Raw genomic sequence first — 24,208 nt, forward strand, 5'->3', positions numbered from 1 at the left:
GCCATGGTAATTGGGGGGGGGGGGGGGGGGGGGGCGGGGTCATTGAATTGTTGTTGCCATGGTGCTGGCTACCTGGAATTCTGGCATTATTGTGTGTGTGTGTGTGTGTGAGCTATACTGTAGCTGCACACATTTGTGAGGTGGGGGATGATTGATGATGATAAAAGATTCATTCATCAGAAATGTACAATTGTATCTGTTTCTGGGGGTCTACTCTGCAGGCTTTTCCTTTTTTACTATATCCGATTTATCCAATATTGTCTACCTCTTTAATTTCCAATTCTGACATCAACTGATACCGCCAACAGGGTCAGAATCGCTGACCTAAATATAGTGTTCATATAGCTTCATGGCAGCATACATAAATAATAGCATCTTTAACCTCAGACCACAACCTCTCAAAAGGGATATCCGTATTTGTCACCGCCAGCCTGATTTCCATGTGGCCTCTAATCTAACAACGTGCAGTGTGTCTCCTCCCCACACCGGTGTTAACCCATTTAGGGTTAGAATTATTGAATGATTTAACTTTCGAAAAATAGCAGATATACAAGCTCGCAGCGCGGCACCGAGTGCCGTTTGTAACTCAAATTTTGCTTCTGGGTGGTCCCTGGAACTAAATATTTTGAGATAGGGGTCCGTGGCCAAATAAATATCAGTTTGGGGGTCCTTCACATGAAAAGGTTTGAGAACCACTGACACTAGTAGTCTCTCAAGAACAGACTAACTGAGCTCCATTTAAGTGAAAAGGACCTTTTCTTTGACGACGTTTAGCCAGATTGCTGACATAGAAACATAGGTTTTTCAAAAAACCTTATAAGGATTAAAAAGACGATTTTTCAAAAATAGCAGATCTACAAGCTCGCAGCGCGGCACTCGGTGCCGCGCTGTGAGCTTGTATATCTGCTATTTTTCGAAAGTTAAATCATAAAATAATGATACACAAAATGTGTACCCGTTCTAAATGTGTTAGAGTGCTCTCTGACCTACAGTAGGGCAGACGTATCTCATGATGAACAATCTATTCAGTAGGTTTCTGGGTCAATGTGTGTGTCTGGATTACTTACTGTGTGTGTCATGTATGTGTCTGACTCAGTTAAACATTCACGTTTCACACACGTATGTGTGTGTGCGTGTGTATACTGAATGCCTACCCATGTGTGTCTGTCTGTCTGTTTGTTTGTTGGTTGCTTAGTATTCAACTCTCGACAGGAGCAAGTCCTTTTGTTCTCAATCTAGGCCTACCTGATGTCAATAGTAGACAAGGTCATTGTCCTTTGCAGTCCATCTTACTGACGCAGCCCGCTGGCATTGACTTGAACCTGCCTTATAGAAACAAATAGATAGCATTTATGGTATCGGTCACTCACCTCATCGCAACGTGATACATCACAGCAACAAAAACAAACAATAAGTCTGCTTTGTCATTATAAAATGCTCTATTTATTGATATTTTGGATCTACAAGTTGCGACGCGTTGTGAGCTTGTAGATCTGCTATTTTTTGGCAAATGTTCTGCCCCAGGATAATGGATTTTGATTATCGTGATAATATTGTAAATCGCGATTTCTTTTGTCACGATAATCGTGATATGACATTTTCATATCGTCCCATCCCTATTTGTCATTATAAAATGGTCTATGTATTGATATTTTGGATTTTACACACATACTGGCATCATTGGCATGGAATGAGGTAAACAAACAAGGTGTCTCAAAATAGCCCAGACACGTCCAACCGGCGGGGGCTCCTCACTGGTAGGTGAGTGAGTAGGATTCAACAACACAGAGTCAGAGATGTGTGTGAACTAAAAATGGGGAGAAAAAGCGAAAAAAATAAATAAATAATACAATATAGTGTCACACAAAAGTTGCACACACACACAAACACACACACACACACACATTAGGTTAGTGGCATAATAAAGGATTAAACACGTTGAGTAGCAGACCCTGATCTTAACTTCAGAATGATCTGGTAGCTCTTGTTACATTTTAATTAAGTGTTCCCATAAGACCCATAAAAACACACTTACACAGAGCATTAATGACCCATTAAAGTTGATAAGGTCCTGTAGTTTTTTTCTTCTGTTGGCTAAAGGAGACTCTCTCTAAAGCCAAACATTCCCGCGCATAAACTTATTTTTTCTCACTTTTTATCCAAAAAAAAACCAAAACAAAACTGCCATACATTGTATAGTACATTTTTCATCTTATACACTTATGTCCCTGCATTAATTTGACTTGTATGTCTTCACCAATCATTTTAGGTGGTCTAAATAACCGAATCTCCAAGCTCACAACGCGTCGCAGTAGATTCGAGGTCTGCTATTTTCGATATTTTCACCAAAAGGCCCTTTTAGGAATTTCAGCCCCTGCCTCTCTAACATTCTCTGCACGTCCCTGTTGCATCCTGCAGGCCGTTCATGTGATGTGACGTTTTTATATGAATGTGATGCTACGCTACGTGACAGTGTGTGTGTGTGTGTGTGTGTGTGTGTGTGTGTGTGTGTGTGTGTGTGTGTGTGTGTGTGTGTGTGTGTGTGTGTGTGTGTGTGTGTGTGTGTGTGCGCGTGCGTGTGTGTGCGTGCGCATAGATGTGCAGAGATGGGAGGCGACGATAGCCACGCGAGCTTCACGCTAGAGTACACAAATGAACGAAGAACGGGCAGCTAAGAATAGATTGAGAGTGACTCTGGCTGTGTGTGTGTGTGTGTGTGTGTGTGTGTGTGTGTGTGTGTGTGTGTGTGTGTGTGTGTGTGTTGGCACTGCGGGCAGGGAGAGCACATGGAGCTTAGTGCACGTGCGGAGGATACCCTCCCCCAACCACACATACTGGTAATGATGTCATCCCAGTTACAGTAACCCCTCCCCCCCTTCTTCACTGGGCCAGCGGGTTGCATCATCACCAGAGGAACAGCTGTAGGATGCTCAACTCTACGCGCACGCACGCACGCACGCACGCACGCACGCACGCACGCACGCACGCACACACACACATACATGCACACACGCACGCACATGCATGTTTCAGTGCACATATCTATCTAGTGATTATAGATTATTCAATCGATTACTTGATGAATCAATGCAATACTGTAGTTCTCAAACATTTTTTTTTTTTTTTTTTTTTTTGTGTCAAGGACCCCCAACATTGATATACATTTGTCCGCTCACCCTCCATTTGAAAATGTTTTGTGCCAAACGGGTCTCCCAGAAGGGGAGATTCGTGTTTAGAAAAATGTACAAGCTTGCAGCATTATTACCCATAGTCCTCCTTGGGAGTAGATCTTTACCTATGTCACTCTAATCCCATATCTCTCTGCAGCACCCGCACTCACACACTTTCCAATTCCTAGTTTCTAGCACTTAGCTGTGACAGACGGCAGCTTTCTGTTAGATTATTGATTTCCAGAGCCCTTTAACGTGTCTATTTCCACTAGAACACCTTGTAAATGTACACGAACATACTGTATGCACGCGTACACACGCATGCACGCACGCACGCACGCACGCACGCACGCACGCACGCACGCACACACACACACACACACACACACACACACACACACACACACACACACACACACACACACACACACACACACTGTTAGTGTGCTGCAGCTTTAAGCTACATTTATTTTTTTGATATATGCTATATGTCTCGCTTTGTCCCAACCACTCAGCACAAGAGCAACAAACCTCCTATCTCCATATTTTGTGTTTTATTTTGTAAATTAAAGAATCAGGGGTCTTCAACGTTTTCAGGCCAAGGACCCCTTAGTGGAGAGAGAGATGCAGCAGGGAGGGACCAAGCTGCGACATTTCTCATGGTATACTGTGACCTTCGGTCGCAATAAATAAGTTCCAGATTGCTGCCTCACTGTCATCCCTCGATGTCTACGAGTTGAAAACTGATCTGAAGTCCTTTTGAGGAGTTTTTATTACCGTATTTATTACACGTTCATCAAAGTGATATTGACACCAACACATAATGCCGCTCAAAGATCTATGTCGTTAAATGTAATTTAGTATTCTTTGGCATTGTGTAATGCGTGTTGTGTTGTGTTATTTTAACCAGAAACATGATTAGGCTATAAATGATTATAATGAACTTAACCCTCGCTGGCATCCAACAGCTGTATGGCTCCAGAATCAATGTTGCCAGATTCTGCGAGAGAAACAAGCAACCAGGTCTATGAAAACAAGCCCAAAAAGAAGCGACTATTAGGCCACATGAGCACTTTACACCTGTACTGTACATATAGGCTATTTGAAAATAGCAGATCCACGAGCTCACAATGCTTCATGATGCGACATGTTGTGAGCTCGTATAGATCTGCTATTTTCCCCAAAAGATTGTGGAATATTTTTGATAACACAAATCTGGTACAAGGGTCCCTGGCACAAAATATTTGCAGATGGGGGTCGATTAGTCTTGAGTAGCCAGACAGCTATTCCACAATCTCTGAATGCTATATACAGTAGAGTCTGGAACTACACCTCCCAAAATCCGAGATAGGAAGCTGGCATTTCCGTTCACAAAGATATATTTTAAAATATCTTTAAAATGTTCTGCTAAGCAGCAAGCTATATATGCTTAGATGATTTATATTTATATTAGGATGAATGTGTGCGACTGTAAAGACAAAACAGAAGTGGGGAAGAGGCTTCACATCCGCTTTATCGCTTGCTCATGATCTGTACCTCCAGACTGTATGACTTTGAAAATTGTGGGAGGCAACAGTCTGGCCACGCAAGACTAGGGGTCGATGGACAAATCCATAATTATTTGGGGGGTCCTTGACATGTGAATGTTTGACGACCACTGGTTTAAACAACATTTAGGAAAGAAGCCCAAATAAGTAGAGCTACAATACAGGACCACAAAAAAAAAAAAAGCGCAGCCCCACAACTAACCATATTTAAGCAATTTTACAGAAGAACAAGCCAAAGTCGCTTATAATAAGCGGACATGGCAACCCTGCTCAAAATGACTTCATGGAGAGCATGAGGCTATTGGATTTGACTCAGTGCTTATAGGGTGTGGTGGGTTTTACTATACAGTTAGGTGTGTGGGGAATTAAATTGACCTCGAAAGAAAATAAATTATGTGCCAATTTCCCCAGCTACAGAATGTGTCACTTGCCAAAAACCTGGCCAGCAATTCTCATTAACTTAATACTGTAATACAGTACACACAGTGAAACCCTCACCGTTAATTTATGCATTTGTAACTCAGAGATTGTACAAATGTACCGTAAGCATTAAGCAAATGGACCCGTACATTTGTCACACTACACTACACTGTTAAAGGAACACCCAGGATTTTACAGTCTACCATTGTTAGAACAAATTGAGCGATTTACAACAAGCAAGGATAGCACAAGGTAATACATCAAATGCACAGAAATAGTAATTTAGGATCATAGGTAAACCAAGAAAATAGTAGAATAACCAAAAAATCTATAATCTGTAGGCCTACATCAACAGGGGGTCCGGGACCCCTAGTCCTCGGAGTTACTACAGGGGGTCCTCCAAATCTTTGTGTGATAGAAACTTTTTTCTCCTTTTTTTAGATTAACCACTTGAACCCTAGTGTCCTTATTCTGAGAACTTTAGCCAAAAATAGTAGATCGGATATTTTTGGCAAAGAGGTTTGGTGTAGAGGGGGAAAAAGAGCAGACTAAGTGCATAGTGAAAGGTCAACTTTATTAAGTATTGACAGTTCAAGTGGTTAAATATCTGAAAACACAAATTGACATGAATCCAATATAGACTGATAATTGTGTCGTCAAACGATTAAACTATATGGTATCTATGGGTTGTGGGGGTCCCTGCTTCATCTCTCTCTCTTGACTAAGGGGTCTTTGGCCTGAACACGTTGAAGACCCCTGGTCTAGTGCTTTGCAGACCACACACACGCTTGCTGTGTGAGTGAGTGTGTGACATGTGTTGGTTTTGTGTTGCAGTCTGTGTAAACAATTTGGTGCATGGTGGTGCAAGAGAAAACAAAGCAAAGTTCAGTCAGTAGCAACAAAGCAAGGAATTCTGGGAATGCGGTTCTCTTGGAGCAGGTGTTATTGTAGTTGATTGATATCTGCCCAGTGCAACTGTCTCTGTTTATGCCCTCGGGTATAAACAGAGAGTTGGTCATGACCTTAAGGAAGCTAGCTTGTCAAGGTTGACGTCGCCGCAATCTCTCCATCGTTTATATGTGAGGTTATTTTGTTTTGCGAGGTAAAAAGGGGGGCGGGGGATCTGTTGTAAGGTTTCGCCTGGAATGATTTGGCAGCACAATGATGACATCATCATCATCTCCCAGGGCTGTATACTTACAGCTGATATGTGTTCCAGAACTTCCAGTGCGCGCAGGCAGCGTTGCCATGTCTGCTTATTATAAGCGACTTTGTAATTGTTTTTCTTTAAAGTTAATTTTAAATAGGCTATTGGAAGTTGTAGGATGCTTTTATTTTAGGCTTGTTTCTAAAGTGTTTGTTGCTTATTATTTGGGCTTGCTTCCTAATGTTGATTAAACCAGGGGTTCTCAAACATTTTCATGTCAAGGACCCCCAAATGAATATGTATTTGTCCACGGACTGCCCAACTAAAAGTATTTTGGGACCCCTGTACCAGATTAGTTTTAAAATGTAAAAGATCTGCCCACAACGTGTTTATGAGCTTGTAGATTGGCTATTTTCAAATAGGCGTAGCCTGGTCTAGATATACTGAAATGTAAATTAATATTAATGTTAAACAGTATGGATCTATAAATCCATAATTAAAATAAGACAAAGAGACCAAAGGACGTATATCTTAGATTGCTGTATTTTAGAGGAGTCAGACAGAGGAGACAAACAGTGAGCATACCATAGCGGTAGCTTTCTAAATCTCTCTCTCCCAAAATGGAAGTTTAACATGTATATAAAGAGTACAGTTATGACAGTATAAGATCGTGGGACTTATTGATTGGTTCCCAGATCATAACAAGGAAGACAGTGACATTATAACAGTAGAAGTCGTGGGACTCATTGATTTGTTCCCAGATCATAACAAGGAAGACGTAGTGTTGGTAATTTTCCACATACAGTATATCATGATTTCGTAGCCAGGGCAACCAAAGTTACTATGACCTGCAATCAGTTTGCCTGAACCCACAGCATGCGACCAAAATGTGGTCCCATGCTGTAAGTTCAGTTCATGATATATAACCTTATATGGTCATATGAGCTTCATACACAAACATAGAATTATGTATCATAATTCTTATCTTATCATATACTGTGACGCGTTGTGAGCTTGCAGATCTGTTGTTTTTGGTGAACGTTCCCCCCAGAACAGGGATGCTTGGTTACTTTAAGTATAAAGTTATTTTCATTCTGCCCTATTATGGAAACTGAGTTTTCCTCCTTACATATTGTATCTTAAGGGGAAAGTTTAACATATTTATGTACAGTAAAATGACATACGTAAATGTAAGGTAGGTACTATAATTCAGCCAGCGGTGCTGTGGATGAAAAGGTTATTTACAGGGGTGCCCCTGAGCCAAAAAAAGGTTTGAGAACCACTGGCCTAGTCCCTTCTTTTGGACTTGTTTTCATGGACCTTGTTGCTTAATTTCTCTGTCAGAATCTGGCTCCAGCTGACATGTGTTCCAGCACACGCAGGGCGTGACGTCGGAGCTTTCAGCTGATACTGAGGAGGAGAGAGGGAGGGAGGGGGAGCGCTGCTGACAAAATGTGTTTTTTGTTTGCAGAGGTATTCTGTGTCAGAGTTGCAGTGGTGGAAAAAGTACTAAAATGTTTTACTTAAGTAAAGTATCAATAACACAATGCAGAAATACTCTGTTAGGTTGCCCTCACACCAAAATACCTAGAGTGGAATCCGCCAATGCATTTCAATGAGAATGGAGCGTTTTTTGCAGAAATCCTCTACTGGCAAAAAACGCTCCATTCTCATTGAAATGCATTGGCGGATTCCACTCTAGGTATTTTGGTGTGAGGGCACCCTTACAAGTAGAAGTCCGGAATTCAAAATGTACTTGAGTAAAAGCACAAACGTATTGGCACCAAAATGTACTTAAAAAACCAAAAGTAAAAGTACTCATTAGGCAGTATGTGCCATTTCAAGTTTTTAAATGTATAGAAATCATTTGAAAATAGCCGATCTACAAGCTCACAATGCGTCGCATATCGCTACGCATTGTGAGCTTGTAGATCGGCTATTGGACAAAATGGACAAAATATATAGGGCTGAAGAGATTAATGTATGTTTTATAAAATTATTCTAAATCTACAAAGTCGGCCCAACTAGTAACTAAAGTTGTCTAATATTGTATTGGAGTAAAAGTACAATATTTGTCTCTGAGATGTAGTGGAGTAGAAGTAAAAGTACTGAAAACTGGAAATACTCAAGTAAAGTACAAATACCTCAAAGTTGTACTTATCGTAAGTACAGTACTTAAGTACATGTACTTAGTTACTTTACACCACAGCAGAGTTGTGAAATGTCTCCTCCAGTACTGTGGACCCGGTCCGCTTCCCTTTCTGATACTGGCTTTGATTAACTTTATTGTTGCAAAGCACTTTAAGTTCGCAGTCAGTATGCAGACAGCCAGTGAGAGAGCATGATTTATTAAATCAAAAGAAGCGTAAGGTTCAGACTCAGAGAAGACGAAACGCATGGATTCAAGTTCTCAGTCGCCACGAGTCATGACTGATTTCAGTCATTTCGAGTCCATAAAAGCCGCGTAGCGAAATCTACCAGCATTGAGAGCTTGTACTTAGATTATCAGTTTTTCTTTATTTTAAGCATTGTGTAGTGGTCATGCTGGTCAAAGGTAGGTTTCCTACTGACAGGAAATAGACCTTATTCACACCACGGCCATCTTTGATCACATGACCATGTCGGGTGGCAAGCAGCCAATCAGAAGCTTCCGTGGGTCTTGTCTTACCCAAAATGCTGTTTTGAGCTTCTGATTGGCTGCTTGCTACCCGACGAGGTCATGTGATCAAAGATGGCCGCGGTGTGAATAAGGTCTATGGGGAGAGATGGGGAGTGACATGCTGTAAAGGTCGTCCGGGTCAGGAATCGAACCGGCGACGCCGTCAGGCATCAATGCCTATGTGTTATGCGCCTGGACCAGTAGGCCAGCGGGCGCCCCTGGGTCTACATTTCTCAGTGTAAGAATAGGGAGACCATTGGGAGACCTCAGGTAGAATCTCTCTGGGTCACACTCATGGCCATGGCTGCTTCTGATCTCATGAATAGTCTTAAGTGAAGACCTGTGTGTCTGCATGGCCTCGTCCATTGATTTTTACAACCCAGGTCACAGCTACTAATCTTCTGGATTTATGCTTATGTCGATGTGGTCATCCACTTTAATGACCATCTGTACGAGGTGCTGGATATAGAGCCTGATCGCGTATGCGAGGTGGTGATCTGGTTGTCGGATTTAAGCAGATACAGTATTTGTATTGCTTAGGTTTGAATTAATTATCTCGATGTTGCGTTAATCTATCTACTTTTCCTTTCCCCTCCCTCTTTTCATTGTCTTCTTCACATTTAGTTTTCTTACAGCATTGTTTCTTCCCCTTATATATAATAGTAATAATAATAATAATATATATACAGCATCTCCTTTCTCCCTTCTTTTTCTGTTTGTCCCGAGAGCACAAACTCTCAGTCAGTTGAAGTGATCCAGAATTATGTGATTCTTGAAATGCTTGTTGTTATTCTCCGTGACGTTGTGGCTCGCCGCTAATCCAAGTAGTCTAAAAACTATGAGTTTGAGCCTTGTTCCTGAATATGGCCGTAACATTGTTCTCCCTGGAGCACATTTTGTGTGGCTCCGTGCTTTATTCCAAAATGTCTCCCCTCTAGCTGTCTTATAGCCTCGTGAACCCATAGCAACCCTGTTCTGGGAGCGGACATTCGGCGGAAAGATTACCATCTACCAGCTCGCGCATTGTGAGCTTGTAGACCCCCCCAGACAGTAAACAAACCAACAGGTTCAAATATGATTATTTTGGGGGGTTTGGGAATCATCAGTAAGATACAGCACACATACTGTGCAGGATTAACATTGCTAAAGTGATTAGATGAGTCTAACTGCTATGAAAGACTTGTATCATATATATTGTCATAACTAAACACTAGGCCTATGTCTTTTTGTCTTCCATCTTCAGGGCTGGCATTGATGAAGTGGAGACGGATGTGGTGGAGATTGAAGCAAAGCTTGATAAGGTACAGTGTGCGTGCGTGGGTGGGTGCGTGCATGTGTGTGTGTGTGTGTGTGTGTGTGTGTGTGTGTGTGTGTGTGTGTGTGTGTGTGTGTGTCACTACCGTTAATTGACCTTCAATCAAAGGGATACTTCACACCCCCATCAATTCCCTATCAATTAGGATTGGATTATAAATGTGAGATTTGCGTGGGAGTTCATGAACAGATTTCTGATTCCTTTTAAACGCAGAGTTTTTATTTTATTTTTTAACCTCAATCAGTGATCATCTTCATGTTTCCTGTCTCTGTTAGGGAGCTCTGTTTTCATGAATTTAACAAAAGAATAATTGTATTTAGGCTAGGAATCTGATTACTGCCGGGGTCGCTCTTATCAAATATGTACTGTGTGTACGCCGTCATGCTTCTGTAAAGCACTTTGGATAAAAGCTCTCCCCACCAAAAACCATGTTATGTTGGGTTCCACAGACTGCCTCCGGCATAAACGCACTCTTGAATAAAACAGGCACATCATGTTCCACTTTCTCTGGAGAGTGTAACGGCAAAGATTAGATCAGATTAAAAGAGAGCCCTCTCTCTACTGTCTCTCTCTTTTGGTCTCAACCCTCTCTCTCCCTCTCTCATATCACCCAAAGGTCAAAGCTTCCCCGGGGTGATTTAAAGCTGCTGCTGCCGCTGGGGGAGGACGCTAGCATACAGTATGATAGCCTGAAGGTGTATAATGTTGTCACGTATTCAACACATACAAACAACACACAGTGACTGGAGATTCATCCTGCTGAATAATAGCGAGCACTTTATGCAGACACACATTTACATGATCTCTCTGACAAAAGGCAAGCGATCTATTCCTGAGATACTGCGGTAGAGCATCCCTATAGCACTAGCAGGCCTGTGTTTTCCTGGTGAATGTACTCTGTTCTCAAAGCCCTAGCACGCTAGCCTGATACTCAGCCTGAATTTTCATTTAGTTTCACTCCGTTATTCCTGAATGCAAGGCTAGAGCCAGGCTAGTACAACGTGCTAAATCCCAAGGAAAACAATAAATCATTATTAAACAGCGTCTTTGGGGCAAAAGTAATTAATATGGCATCACAATCATTTCATCCATGTTATCCATTTATATATCTATTTCATAATTCTTCTTTTCTGCTGGTCACTGGCACAAAACCTTTTCAGATTGGGGTCCGCGGCCAAATTTGCTGGTCCTTGACATGAAAAGGTTTGAGAACCGGGGCGCCCGCTGGCCTACTGGTCCAGGCGCATACCTCTTAGGCATTGCAACATAGGCATGGATGCCAGGCGGTGTCGCCGGTTCGATTCCAGATCTGGACGACCTTTGCCGCGTGTCACTCCCCAACTCTCCCCCCATTTCCGTTCAGTCTACTATCCTATCAATAAAGGCATAAAAGCCCAAAAACAAAAGTTTGAGAACCAGTTGGGCTAATCATCGTAGCTGGGAGCGTCCACCCATTCAGTGCTAAATTTGAATAGATTCCAGGGTCCTGTTGCTTCATTCAGTGACTCAGAGATCAACAGATAAAGGCCTCTGTTAATCTAATCATTATCAGTGGAATAAGTCAAGTGAGGTAACGTCAGTCAGCAGGACATGATGCTAATACGTTGGCCGGCCGCGTTGCCATACCCCACCGCCACTTCTAATTGCTGCTATAGCAGGTTCTGAGCAAAGTGTGGTTGGCTGGCTGTGTCTAACGTGATCCAGGGAGCGTCTGAAGTGCACCGGCTAGACGATGCCTTCTGGAGATAAACTAATAAGACAGGCTATAGCGGTGATGGAAGAAGTGCTCACATGTTTTACTTAAGTAAAAGTATCAATACTGCAATGTAGATACGGTCTGTTACAAGTAGAAGTTGTGTATTCAAAAAGTACTTGAGTATAAGTAGAAGAATAGCGGCATCAAAATGCTTAAAGTACCAAAAGTGGATCTGCTATTTTCAAACGGACGAAATATATACTGTAGGGCTGAAGTGGTTTGTGTGTTTTGTAATAATAAATCAAATTCTACAAAGTAACTAGCAACTAAAGTTTTCATATAATTGTAGTGGAGTAAAAGTACAACGTGAAGAAAATTAAAATACTACAAAATTGTACTTACTGTAGGTAGGCTACAGTACTTGAGTACAGCAGGGGAGGAACCTCTACCAGAGGATGAGGTCGTTTTTATGTCATCACTAGCGCAGAGGCGTCAATTTGGTATGGCAAGGTATGGCAGCTGCCATACCTTACAGGGGGGAAAATGTACTTCTTAAAATAAATTCATCATGCCTGTTGCTAAGGTATGGCAACATGACTGGTGTGCGTGCAAGACACCAATCATGTTTCCATACCTTAGCTTTTGCTGAACTGACGCCACTGCACTAGCGACTACGGCGGCAGGCCGGCAGGCACATAAATCACCTTCCTCATTTTGGTTTTGTGCTGCCTGCCTCCGACACTCTTCCTTTTTTTATTTGCTAAAGAATTGCCTATTGTCTGTTTTTCCTTTCCCTCTGATGTCCCTTCTATTACATTACTCTCGTCTCCTCAAGCGCTTTGGGAGCTATACGTCTCGTCTCGCGTCCCGTGGGGGAATAATAATGATACGGTGCCTGCCCTGCATGCATGCTGCTGATGCTAATAACATAAACCAGAACTCACCCTCCTCCTCCGTCACAGACAATTGGAGGTCACTGCCAGTTTCACATTCTCTCACACACAACACAAGCCTTCAGAAAACTATAATGCTATGGCGCCCTTTACACATAATCGTCTGTGATAAACAATCCACTTTAGATGAACGTGACATTTTGTTTCATGCAGTAATTAATCTCGGAGGGTTAGCAATGGGGGTCACGTAGTGTATTACGGCCCCCCGCTAGTGCTGCTGCAGTTCAGCAGATGACACCGTGACATACCGGCCATATGCCCTTGCCCCCATCTGACCCCATGCCTCCCCCCCTCCACACGACCCATGCCCACCCTCCCATTGCCCACCTCCCCCAACTCCAACCAGTCCATGAGCTAGTGGTTCTCAACCTTTTCAGTTCGTGCCCCCTCAGAATAATCATTATTTGAACTGGGTGGGGACCCCCCAAAATAATCATATTTGAACTGGAGACCCCCCACCTTGACAAACACTTGGAATTGTAGAAGTTGAGGCATTACATTTACTGATAAATATTATGAAAATAGCAGATCTAAAAGTTCACACATTATGAGCTTTTTCTTAGTTTTTTGTCTCTCTTATTATTTTACAATTTGGTCAATGTTTGAACAGTTTTTATATTACAGTTTGTTGATTACTTTTGATCCTTTTTTTTTTGGTATATCAGAAATTGAAGAAAGTCTTTAAATTTTCACTTCACTGTCATCTGGTGACCCCGGCCCTAAAAATCCTGTGGTGGGGAGGGGGTAGGGGGGGAGGGGGGTCCCGATCCACCCACCCAGGTTGTGAACGGCGCTATAGGCTATCGTTGCTCCAGAGGGGTCACTCCTCCCTCCTTTGAACTCTGATGCCTCTGGCCTTGAAAGCTTGACCCTATGAGGGGTCACTCGGTGTGAGAGGAAGGGTCTCTCCATTAGTGTGATTGGTTGAGGGTTCTTTTTTCACAGGAGGCCCTGCATGGTCTGTGTCTGGGGATCTGGCTGTTGTAGAAGGTGCTGTGTGTGAGCAGATGAAGTGGTAAAAACGGTTTTATGACACGGTTCATGACAGCCGGGTTTGGGTCGGCTTGTTAGACCGTCTATTTTCAAATAGCCGACATATATCCTGTAGGTCAGGGGTGGGCAGCTTTGGTGATGGCGAGGGCCACTATATTTCTACCTTCACTCCAGAGGGCCACATTGCATATTGCTACGTCCTACTTTGTCATTCTAGTATCTCATACAAAAGAAGCAAAAATAGCAGATCTACAAGCTCAAAACGCATCGCAGATAAGCTATTTTTGCATCTTTTGAATTGGAATCCAGATTTTCTTTTTTTTATTGGAATCCTGAAATGTAACATTTGATTTAATTTCAAACGCATTTAGTTATATACTCATGTTAACTTTGTGAACCTAAATACAAATACATTTGACATAAAAAAATACATTTTAATACTACTATACTAGTCATTAAGCTACTAATAAAGACTGACGGAATTAAAGCAGGTCATGTTTGTAATTGTAACAGCTGAAATCAATAATATATCAGTATTCCGGTATTAACCTGCGGGCCGCATTAAGTGAAGGTGAGGGCTGCATGTGGCCCCCGGGCCGCCAGTTGCCCATGTATGCTGTAGGTTATCAAACACGTTTGTTGACTTTTTTTCTTCAAGATTTGTTTCAAAAAATAGCAGATCTACAAACTCACAACATGTTGCATCACGGCACGCAGTGAGTTTTAATTTGGCTGTTTTATATGGTTATAGGTTTAAAGTCCTCATGTGACCTATAGTCACTTCTGATTTCATTAGGAGTGTAACGATACATTTTAACAATGATACGATACGCATCACGATTCATGTTTGACGATATGCGTTCATTCATGGTGATACGATACGATTCGATTCAATGATTTATTATCGATATAGTAACTATTTAGCAAATAAATTAAAGCTGTGTGAAACGTGTCAATAGTGCATGTTTTTAAGGGGAAAATCTATTATTATGGATATAAATAAGTAAATACTGTGATTCTCTAGCAAAGACATTATATTTCAACACATATGGACAAATCCGCACATTGACATCAACACAGACATAACACACATTCATCGATAGACCAAGAGTAGCTATATGGAAAGGAAAAGTAAGTAAACCCTTAAAATTGCTAAATAGCAGGCACAAATAGTTTCCGTACAATCAATTATTTGCACTGCAAAACTTTGTAAAATGATACCGATATGATACAAATCCAAATATAGTCATTTGCATATCGATCATTGCAAATTAAATTTGTTTTTTTCGATTCAGTTACTATACTGTACAGTACATAGACCCCTTTGCTTATTTCACTCGCAAAATCTGGCAACACTGATGACCTCAGCGTGAACTACATTTCATCCTATATAAAGCATGGTAATATAATAGGACGTCTAGATCGTCTGCATAGAGAGGCGTTTGCTAGCAGATGTGCTGCTGCTGCAGCTCTGACTGAAGCCCTGGACCCCTGTGGTTCTTGGAAGCCATCTGCTGATGGATCTGGACAGATAGACGCTGGTTCTAAATGGACACGAGCAGACCCTGGAGACTGGTGTGTGTGTGTGTGTGTGTGTGTGTGTGTGTGTGTGTGTGTGTGTGTGTGTGTGTGTGTGTGTGTGTGTGTGTGTGTGTGTGTGTGTGTGTACTCAGCTCTCAGTAGACACACACACACGTACGTGTGCATATCCATCCATATCCATATCGTCAGGCCTGGCCGGCTGGTTCAGTATATCAATGGTTTTCATATCGAGGTCCATTATTTATTCAGCATTTGAGCCACGGACCACCATTTGATGACGTCTACTGTAGCCTCTCAGACCCACAATGTAGAATATGTTATTGTCGGATAAGATTTGTCCACAATTCCTTGCTATATTGATGTTGGTACCGTAGCCTAGGACAGATAACAGGCAAATGCTGATCAAAATAACACATTTTCTACTTAAATTAAGCAATGCCGATGTTTAATGATAATTTAACTATTGAGAGCTTAAATGAAGTGTAAAATTAAACCAAATTTGGTTTCATTTTACACTCAAGAGTTAAAGATCTATACAGGTCCATTTGGTTACCAACTCTCCATCATTTAGCTGGGGACCAACTGGAACCCCCTCAAGGACCACTGGTGGTCCCCGGACCACTGGTTGAAAACCACTGCAGTATATGAATGGGTTAGTGGGGCTTAGCCCTCCCTACCTTATGGAATAATAAAGATGAGACATTTTATTTAAATGTTTTAGAAGAGATTATTTGATATGCTTGTGGAACTTAAATATGTCAACAACACACACAAACAATTCTGCACAGGCTGTCAAAACTCATTTTAAACCAACCCTTCCAACCTGGTTTTTACATAGGAACTTGTATCATTGTTGTTGGGCAGAAACATCTTATCTCCATATTCTAACTTTTTGTGTTTTATTTTGTAAATGTATGCCCTACTTGAACATACTACAGCGTCACTCAAAACCATTTTGCCATCTTTGAATTTGAATCCTGAAAAATATACAGTTTTGGACATACAAGGTTTCCACCGAACAGAGACGATATGGATACCTTTTAAATGTGCAATATGACGCTGGTAAACGGGTCAGAAACACCTTGCCTGCGCTCGCAATGGTGGATGATAATAACATTATGTGACTGAGTCCTGGGGAACAGCCATGGGTGAGGTCACGGATAGGGCTATAATCTATATTTTTGTACTTTTGGGCAGTGCGGCCATTACTATATAAAGCATAACCTTATTAAATATCTTAAGTAAGAGCTACAAATGTGCCATGCCAGGTGATGACAGTCTCCAGCAGGGATGGCACACACCACACATGTGCTTTTAATTGCCACTTTAGAGCTGCCAACCGCTACTTTCCCACTTTACTGGTAATAAGAGAAGCTGCATGAGTTGGTACAGCACACTGTCATTACCACTCCCCTGACGCAGCTCCGTGGGACACACTATTAGACACAGTGTTGCCAGTGTTCTGTGAGAGAAATAAGCAACCAGGTCTATGAAAACAAGCCCCAATTTCTTTTTTTAATACTCTTTTTTATTGGAGTTTTGGGCATACCAAAGTATAATTTCACAATTATAACATACAAAATATAAGCCTCAAATTTTTTTAAATGGTATAGGCCACATGAGCACTTTAAACGCTGTACTTTGGCTATTAAACTGTGTACTTCTATTTGAAAATACAAGCTCACAGATCTGCTATTTTCGAAACAAATCTGCAAAAGTTAACTAATATGGAAGGAATATTTTTGAAACACACAAATCTGGTATTGGGGTCCCTGGCAAACATATTTTTATATATTCATTTGGGGTTCTTTGACATGAAAATGTTTGGCCAAATACACAACTAACACTTAAGAAACAAGCCCTCCCCCCAAAAACACAACCCGCAACACTAAACAATATTTATAAGTGACTTTACAGAAAAAGAAGGCCCAAAGTCTCCTACAATAAGCGGATATGGCAACACTTTAGAGAGCCAAAGGCAGCGTAGAGAGCTCCGCAAAGCCTGCAATTATCCCCTTGGTGTGCAGCAGTTCCCAAGGATGCAAACATGTCACTGCGGTTTTATTGGAGGCAACACTGTTTACCATTTTGCACCAGAGAAGAGACACCACCAAAAAGGGCAAGGACCTAAATTGACACTACTGTATGTGGCAGCACATGCATGCATGCACACACACATGTGCAACGTCTTCAACCACTTTAAGCCCTCATTTATAATGTTGGATATTCAAAGACAGCCGATCTAGAAGCTCATAATGTGTCCCATCGGAAAACACGTTTTGAGCTTTTAGATCAGCTATTTTAACTGGGAAAAAGTCTGGGGAAAGAATTAACTTCTGAACCATTTTATGAATATTTTCGAACTACTGTGTAATGACATGACCAGACCAGGGCCATGAGGGTTAATGTGGTTAAATAATGTAATTAATATTAAATCACATTACATTAAATTACATGTAACCATAAGCATGTGGTCACTATTTTGTCTCTGTCGGCTGGAAACCTCATTATGTCCAAAAATGTACTTTTCAGGATTCTAGTTCAAAAATAGCAAAACTAGCAGATCAACTTGGAGGCGTTCCTTGACACTTGGCCTAATAATGCATGCATACCGAACCGTTGATCCGTCCTTGAAATGAAAAAGAAAAGGTTGGAGAACCACTAGATTAGGAAGAACATTTACAATTTAGGCATTTAGTAGATGCTCTTAATCCGGACTGAAGGGAGAAGAGTCTGGTACGCGTGGAATGTTGTCCCAGACCAGACACTTTAGCGAAGGTTCCGACAGCTTCCCTGTGTTAGCTGATCGGGGTGAGCAGGAGGGGTCGTACTGTAGGGTTGGACCAGGCTTTGAAGATACAAGGGGGTCCATACCTTTGGTTGCTTGGTAGGCCAACATCAGTGTTTTGTAGGTTGTGAACTTTCTCTGCATGTCTCCTGTGTGACCAACCTGTGAATACTTGTTGAGTTGTAGTTAATTGATAACCCATTTAGGCATAGAATTATTTCATGCTTTAACTTTAGATCTGATATTTTTGAAAACAATCATGATTTTTTTGCATGTCTTTGAATATATCTTTTTAAAAGCGAACATTTGTAACTCAAATATTTGCTTCTGGGGCGTCCCTGGAACAACATATTTTGAGATTCAGGTCCGTGGCCAAATACATGAAAAGAAGCAACTTGGACTCCTCATGCATAGAAGGAAGCATGAGGTCAGTCCGTTGTCTCCCCAGTCGCGGCAGAGGGAGAGCAGAGCCCAGGATTACATAGGCAATTAGCACTGGGTGAAAAAATGGGTTACAAAATTGTGGGATAAAAATTTAAGATGAAAAAAAATTAAAAAAAAAAAAAAATACATGTAATTTTGGGAGTCCTTGACATGAAAAAGTTTGAGAACCACTGATTTAGAAGAAGGATTTAGAAGACATTTAAAGAATCGTGTCGTAAATATTCAAAGACTTGTTCACGATTTAAAAGAAATAGCAGATCTACAAGCTTGTGTGCCGCGCTGCGAGCTTGTACAGTATATCTGCAATTTGTTAGTCATAGTTAACTCATTTAGCACGGGTACACCTTATTGTGTATCATTATTTTATGCTTTAACTATTGAAAAATAGCAGATATATAAGCTCACTGTGAGCTTGTAGATCTGCTATTTTTGAAAAATAGTGAAAATTAGAATTTTGACCCGATTCTATAAGTGTCTTTTGAATCCGTCAGCAATCTGGCCAGCCATCGTCAAAGAAAAGGTCCTTTTCACTTAACTGGAGCTCAGTTAGTCTGTTCTTGAGAGACTACTATGTCAGTGGTTCTCAAACCTTTTCATGTGAAGGACCCCCAAAATAACATTTATTTTGACACGGACCCCCATCTCAAAATATATAGTTCCAGGGACCACCCAGAAGCAAAATTTGAATTACAAATGTTCGCTTTGAAAATGCATATATTCAAAGATTTGCACGTGCACGTATATTTTCACGACTTTAAAAAAAATAGCAGATCTACAAGCGCACTCGGTGCCGCGCTGTGAGCTTGTATATCTGCTATTTTTCACTGGTTAAAGCATTCAATAATTCTATAGGCCTTCAAATCTAAAGTGACACAGATTTGTGTTCAGGCCTAAATGTGTTGTGACATATTGTTTGTCTCCATGTCTCCAGTGTGTCCAGCGGGTGAATCCTTGTTGAGTTGTAGTTAGGTTGTGACCTTGTTTGTCTCCATGTCTCCTGTGTGTCCAGCGGGTGAATCCTTGTTGAGTTGTAGTTAAGTTGTGACCTTGTTTGTCTCCATGTGTCCAGCTGGTGAAGCTATGCAGTGGGATGATCGAGGCGGGCAGGGCCTACGTCTCGGCCAACAAGCTGTTTGTCAACGGCATCAAAGACCTGTCCCTGCAGTGCAAGAAGGAGGAGATGATCTCTGTGAGTATAGTACCACTAACACATTACATACTGTATCAATCTCTGTGAGTATAGTACCACTAACACATTACATACTGTATCAATCTCTGTGAGTATAGTACCACTAACACATTACATACTGTATCAATCTCTGTGAGTATAGTACCACTAACACATTACATACTGTATCAATCTCTGTGAGTATAGTACCACTAACACATTACATACTGTATCAATCTCTGTGAGTATAGTACCACTAACACATTACATACTGTATCAATCTCTGTGAGTATAGTACCACTAACACATTACATACTGTATCAATCTCTGTGAGTATAGTACCACTAACACATTACATACTGTATCAATCTCTGTGAGTATAGTACCACTAACACATTACATACTGTATCAATCTCTGTGAGTATAGTACCACTAACACATTACATACTGTATCAATCTCTGTGAGTATAGTACCACTAACACATTACATACTGTATCAATCTCTGTGAGTATAGTACCACTAACACATTACATACTGTATCAATCTCTGTGAGTATAGTACCACTAACACATTACATACTGTATCGTTGCTGTCGGGCAGAAACCTCTTATCTCCATATTCTTACAGCGTCACACAAAATCCTCAAAAAAGTAGCAGATCCTCAAGTTTCGAGCTTGCTCTATAGTTGTACTTACACCTATTTGTTGTTATACAATACTTTACAGATAATTAATACAAAACATACGCTAACTGCTAAAGCCCCATTTTATACATTGGCTATTCCAAAAAGATTGCTGATCTACAAGCTCACAGCGCGCCACCGTGCGTCGTGTTGTGAGCTTGTGGATCAGCAATCTTTTGGGGCCTTTGCGATCAGCTCTTTTGGGGCTTTTGGGCCCTGGAAATGCAAGATTCAGTGGTGGAAAAGTTCTCAAATTTCTTACTGAAGTAAAAGTATCATACTGCAATGTAGAAATACTCTGTTTAAGTAGAAGTCTGGAAGTACCAAAAGTAGAAAGTACTCATTAAGAAAAAAAAAACTTTTGAAAATAGCAGATTATAAAAGCTCACAATTCGTCACATTGTGAGCTTGTACATCTGCTATTTTCAAATGGCCAAAATTTATGTAGGGCAGTAAGTGGGTAATGTATGTTTTGTAATAATGATCAAAATATACAAAGTGACTATAGTGAGTAACTAAAGTTAGTGGAGTAAAAGTGGAGCCGGGGGGTAATGTACTTCCATCCACTTGACCCATCATAAAACAGTAATAATAACAACATCATCATTTCTACATGCTTCTCTGTCAGCCCATTTCTCTGACACTGGATTGGTATTTATTTATGCAACATAACCACTTAAGGCCTACACGGTATATACTTAGTCGCACCACCAAATGGCAAAAAGAGACGATCTACAAGTTTGCAATGTCGTGATTTTTGCTATTTCGAAATGTTGACATGACAAAGAAAAAAATTACCTCTTTTGTCCTCCAACAAATGATTTAATGTATTGTGTTGCCTTTATTAAAATAGAGATACCAGGTGCACAGTGGTTAATAAACCATTCTTCATTGTCATTGTCGAGGAATTTGCCTGTTTTAACAGACAGAGTATGTCCTCAGTTTACACAATCTGCTAATTCAATCAAAGTTCAGTGGTAAAAATAAATAAAGAAAAGACTAAGAATGTTCACACTTATTCATCCCATTGGCTGGCAGGCCTCACATTCCATGTAGTGTACCAATGACCTGCCAGCTCCTACGACTAACCACTCATCTAATACACAATGTTCTGGAAACGCAAGGCTGTTGGACCCCACACAGAACTGGGGCAGTGTTGCCAGATTTTGAGAGAGAAACAAGCAACCAGGAAACAAGCCAAAAAGGAGCGACACGTGCTCACAAGCGCACGCACGCACACACACGCACGCACGCACGCACGCACGTACGTACGTACGCAGTCTACGCACGCACGCACGCACGCACGCACACACACACACACACACACACACACACACACACACACACACACACACAGAGAGAGATATCTATTTCCCTTATGACAGATGGAAAATAACTTTATACTGGGGTGCCCGCTGGCCTACTGGTCCAGGCGCGTGCCACGTAGGCTCTGGTGCCTGGCGGCGTCCGGCTCGATTCCCGATCCAGACGACCTTTGCTGCGTGTCATTCCCCATCTCTCTCCCCGTTTCCTGTCAGTCTACTGTCCTATCATTAAGGGCGTAAAGGCCCAGGAACAAATCTTTAAACAAAAACATAATAATAATAACTTTATACTGAGCATCAGGAACAGTATTACTAAAACATCATCATTGTTTCATAAATCACATAATACACATTTTTTTCAGTAATAATATAAATGTTAATCCAGGGGTCTTCAATGTTTTCAGGCCAAGGACCCCTATAGCTGAGAGAGAGAGATGAAGCAGGGACCCCCACTACATATTGTATAAATGTGTGATGCAGATTTTCATCGATTTCATAGATAGATTCATAGACTTGTTTGACAGCACAATCATCAGTCTATTTTGGATTCATGTTAATGTGTATTTTTTCAGACATTTAACCTCTTAAATCATCGATATTTTGTAAACTTGACCTTTCACTATGTACCTGGTCTGCTCTTTTTTTACCTCTACACCAAATCTACAAGCTCTCAACGCCTCGCTGCGCAACCTGTTGACAGCTTGTAGATCTGCTATTTTTTGCTAAAGTTCTCCTTAGAATAGGGATGCGACGGTTCAAGTTGTTATTTTAAAAGAATTATCCTATCACTCAAGGATTTGGCGGCCCCCCCTGTAGTAACTCTAAGGACCCCCTAGGGGTCCTGGGCCCCCTGTTGAAGACCCCTGCCTTAATCCATGTAATAAGAAGACATGGCAACACTAGTCAGCCTCTCCATATAAATGACAGTGTCATCTGTCAGGGTATACATTCCACAGTGTTTCCCATCCTCTCCACCGTGATAGTGGTGCAGTCAGGGGCGTCACACCAAATTCTGGGCCCTGGGTACAAGGATTCACTGCGGGCCCCCCATGAACGTTAACTACTGAAAAATAGCAGATACACAAGCTCACAGCGCGGCACCGAGTGCCGCGCTGCGAGCTTGTAGATCTGCTATTTTTGAAAATTTTTGAAAATTTGTGCAAGAAACCCATGTTTCCATGTCAGTGATGCTCAAACTTTTTCATGTGAAGGACCCCCAAAATGATATGAATTTGGCCACGGACCCCCATCTCAAAATATTTAGTTCCAGGGACCCCCCCCCCTCGGAATCAAAATTTGAGTTACAAATGTTCGCTTAAAAAATACATAATTCAAAGATTTGCACACATTTTCACGACTTTTCAAAAATAGCAGATCTACAAGCTCGCAGCGCGGCACTCGGTGCCGCGCTGTGAGCTTGTATATCTGCTATTTTTCGATAGCTAAAGTTACTAGGGCCCCTCCACCTTGGGCCCTAGTAACTCAGTCCCACTTTCCTACCCCTTGTGACGCCCCTGGGTGCAGTCTCAGTGTAAACACTGTTGTCCAGACATGGAGATGTCCAGCTGTTGGAGGCACGCAGCAGACATGGCGCTGTCCGGGGCAAAAAGCTTGTATGTCCAAAAAACATACATTTTTAGGAAATGGGAAAAAGAAACCTGTATTCTAAAGCAGGGGTCTTCAGTGTTTTCAGGCCAAGGACCCCTTAGGTGAGAGAGAGAGATGAAGCAGGGACCCCTGGCTACAACCTTCTCATAGATTCCATATAGTTTCATCGTTTTACAGCACAGTCGTCAGTGTATTTTGGATTCATGTCAATTTGTGTTTTCAGATATTTAACCACCCTCTACACCAAACCTCTTTGCCGGAAATAGTCGATCTACAAGCTCACAATGCCTTGCAGCGCGAGGCGTTGTGAGCTTGTAGATCTGCTATTTTTGGCTAAAGTTCTCAGATATGGTTCAAGTTCTTAATATAAAAAAGGAGAAAAAAATAACAGACACACCTTGACACCTAACCACTTTTACTTTCATTTACTGTAAAAAAAAAAAAAAAAGAACCCCAAAAACGCTACTACTGTATGTTCTATGCCAAAGTAGGGCTTTAATTTAAAGAGGGAAAAAACATGAAAAGCTTACATAACAGAGATACGAGGTTTCCGCTCAACAGCGGACATGTTTCTGCCATAACAGTTTACATGGCTGGAAGCACAGAGACATCAAAGACACGTTTCATGACTTTTCCTGTGGGGGAAAAACATAGTTTGGGAATTTATATGGAACGTATTTAACTTAAAGGTGTAGTTCACCCAAAAGATTATGTATTTTCTATCAATTATACAGCCCAATGAGTCCTTGA

General features: G+C 41.4%; 1 protein-coding gene across 1 annotated transcript in view; it reads left to right on the forward strand.

The window, feature by feature from the left end:
* The window catches only part of LOC308287760 (arf-GAP with coiled-coil, ANK repeat and PH domain-containing protein 3-like), a gene marked incomplete at both ends in the record, with an annotated part of 110,166 nt that overhangs the window by 40,460 nt on the left and 45,498 nt on the right, over positions 1–24,208 (forward strand). The window contains 2 exons of the mRNA XM_080729013.1: positions 10,187–10,244; positions 19,744–19,863. Coding sequence (XP_080585139.1) covers positions 10,187–10,244; positions 19,744–19,863 — 178 coding nt within the window. The remainder of the gene's footprint in view (positions 1–10,186; positions 10,245–19,743; positions 19,864–24,208) is intronic.

The sequence above is a fragment of the Nannobrachium achirus genome (assembly GCF_963921795.1).
Source record: "Nannobrachium achirus genome assembly, chromosome: 6".
NCBI classification, from domain to species: domain Eukaryota; kingdom Metazoa; phylum Chordata; class Actinopteri; order Myctophiformes; family Myctophidae; genus Nannobrachium; species Nannobrachium achirus.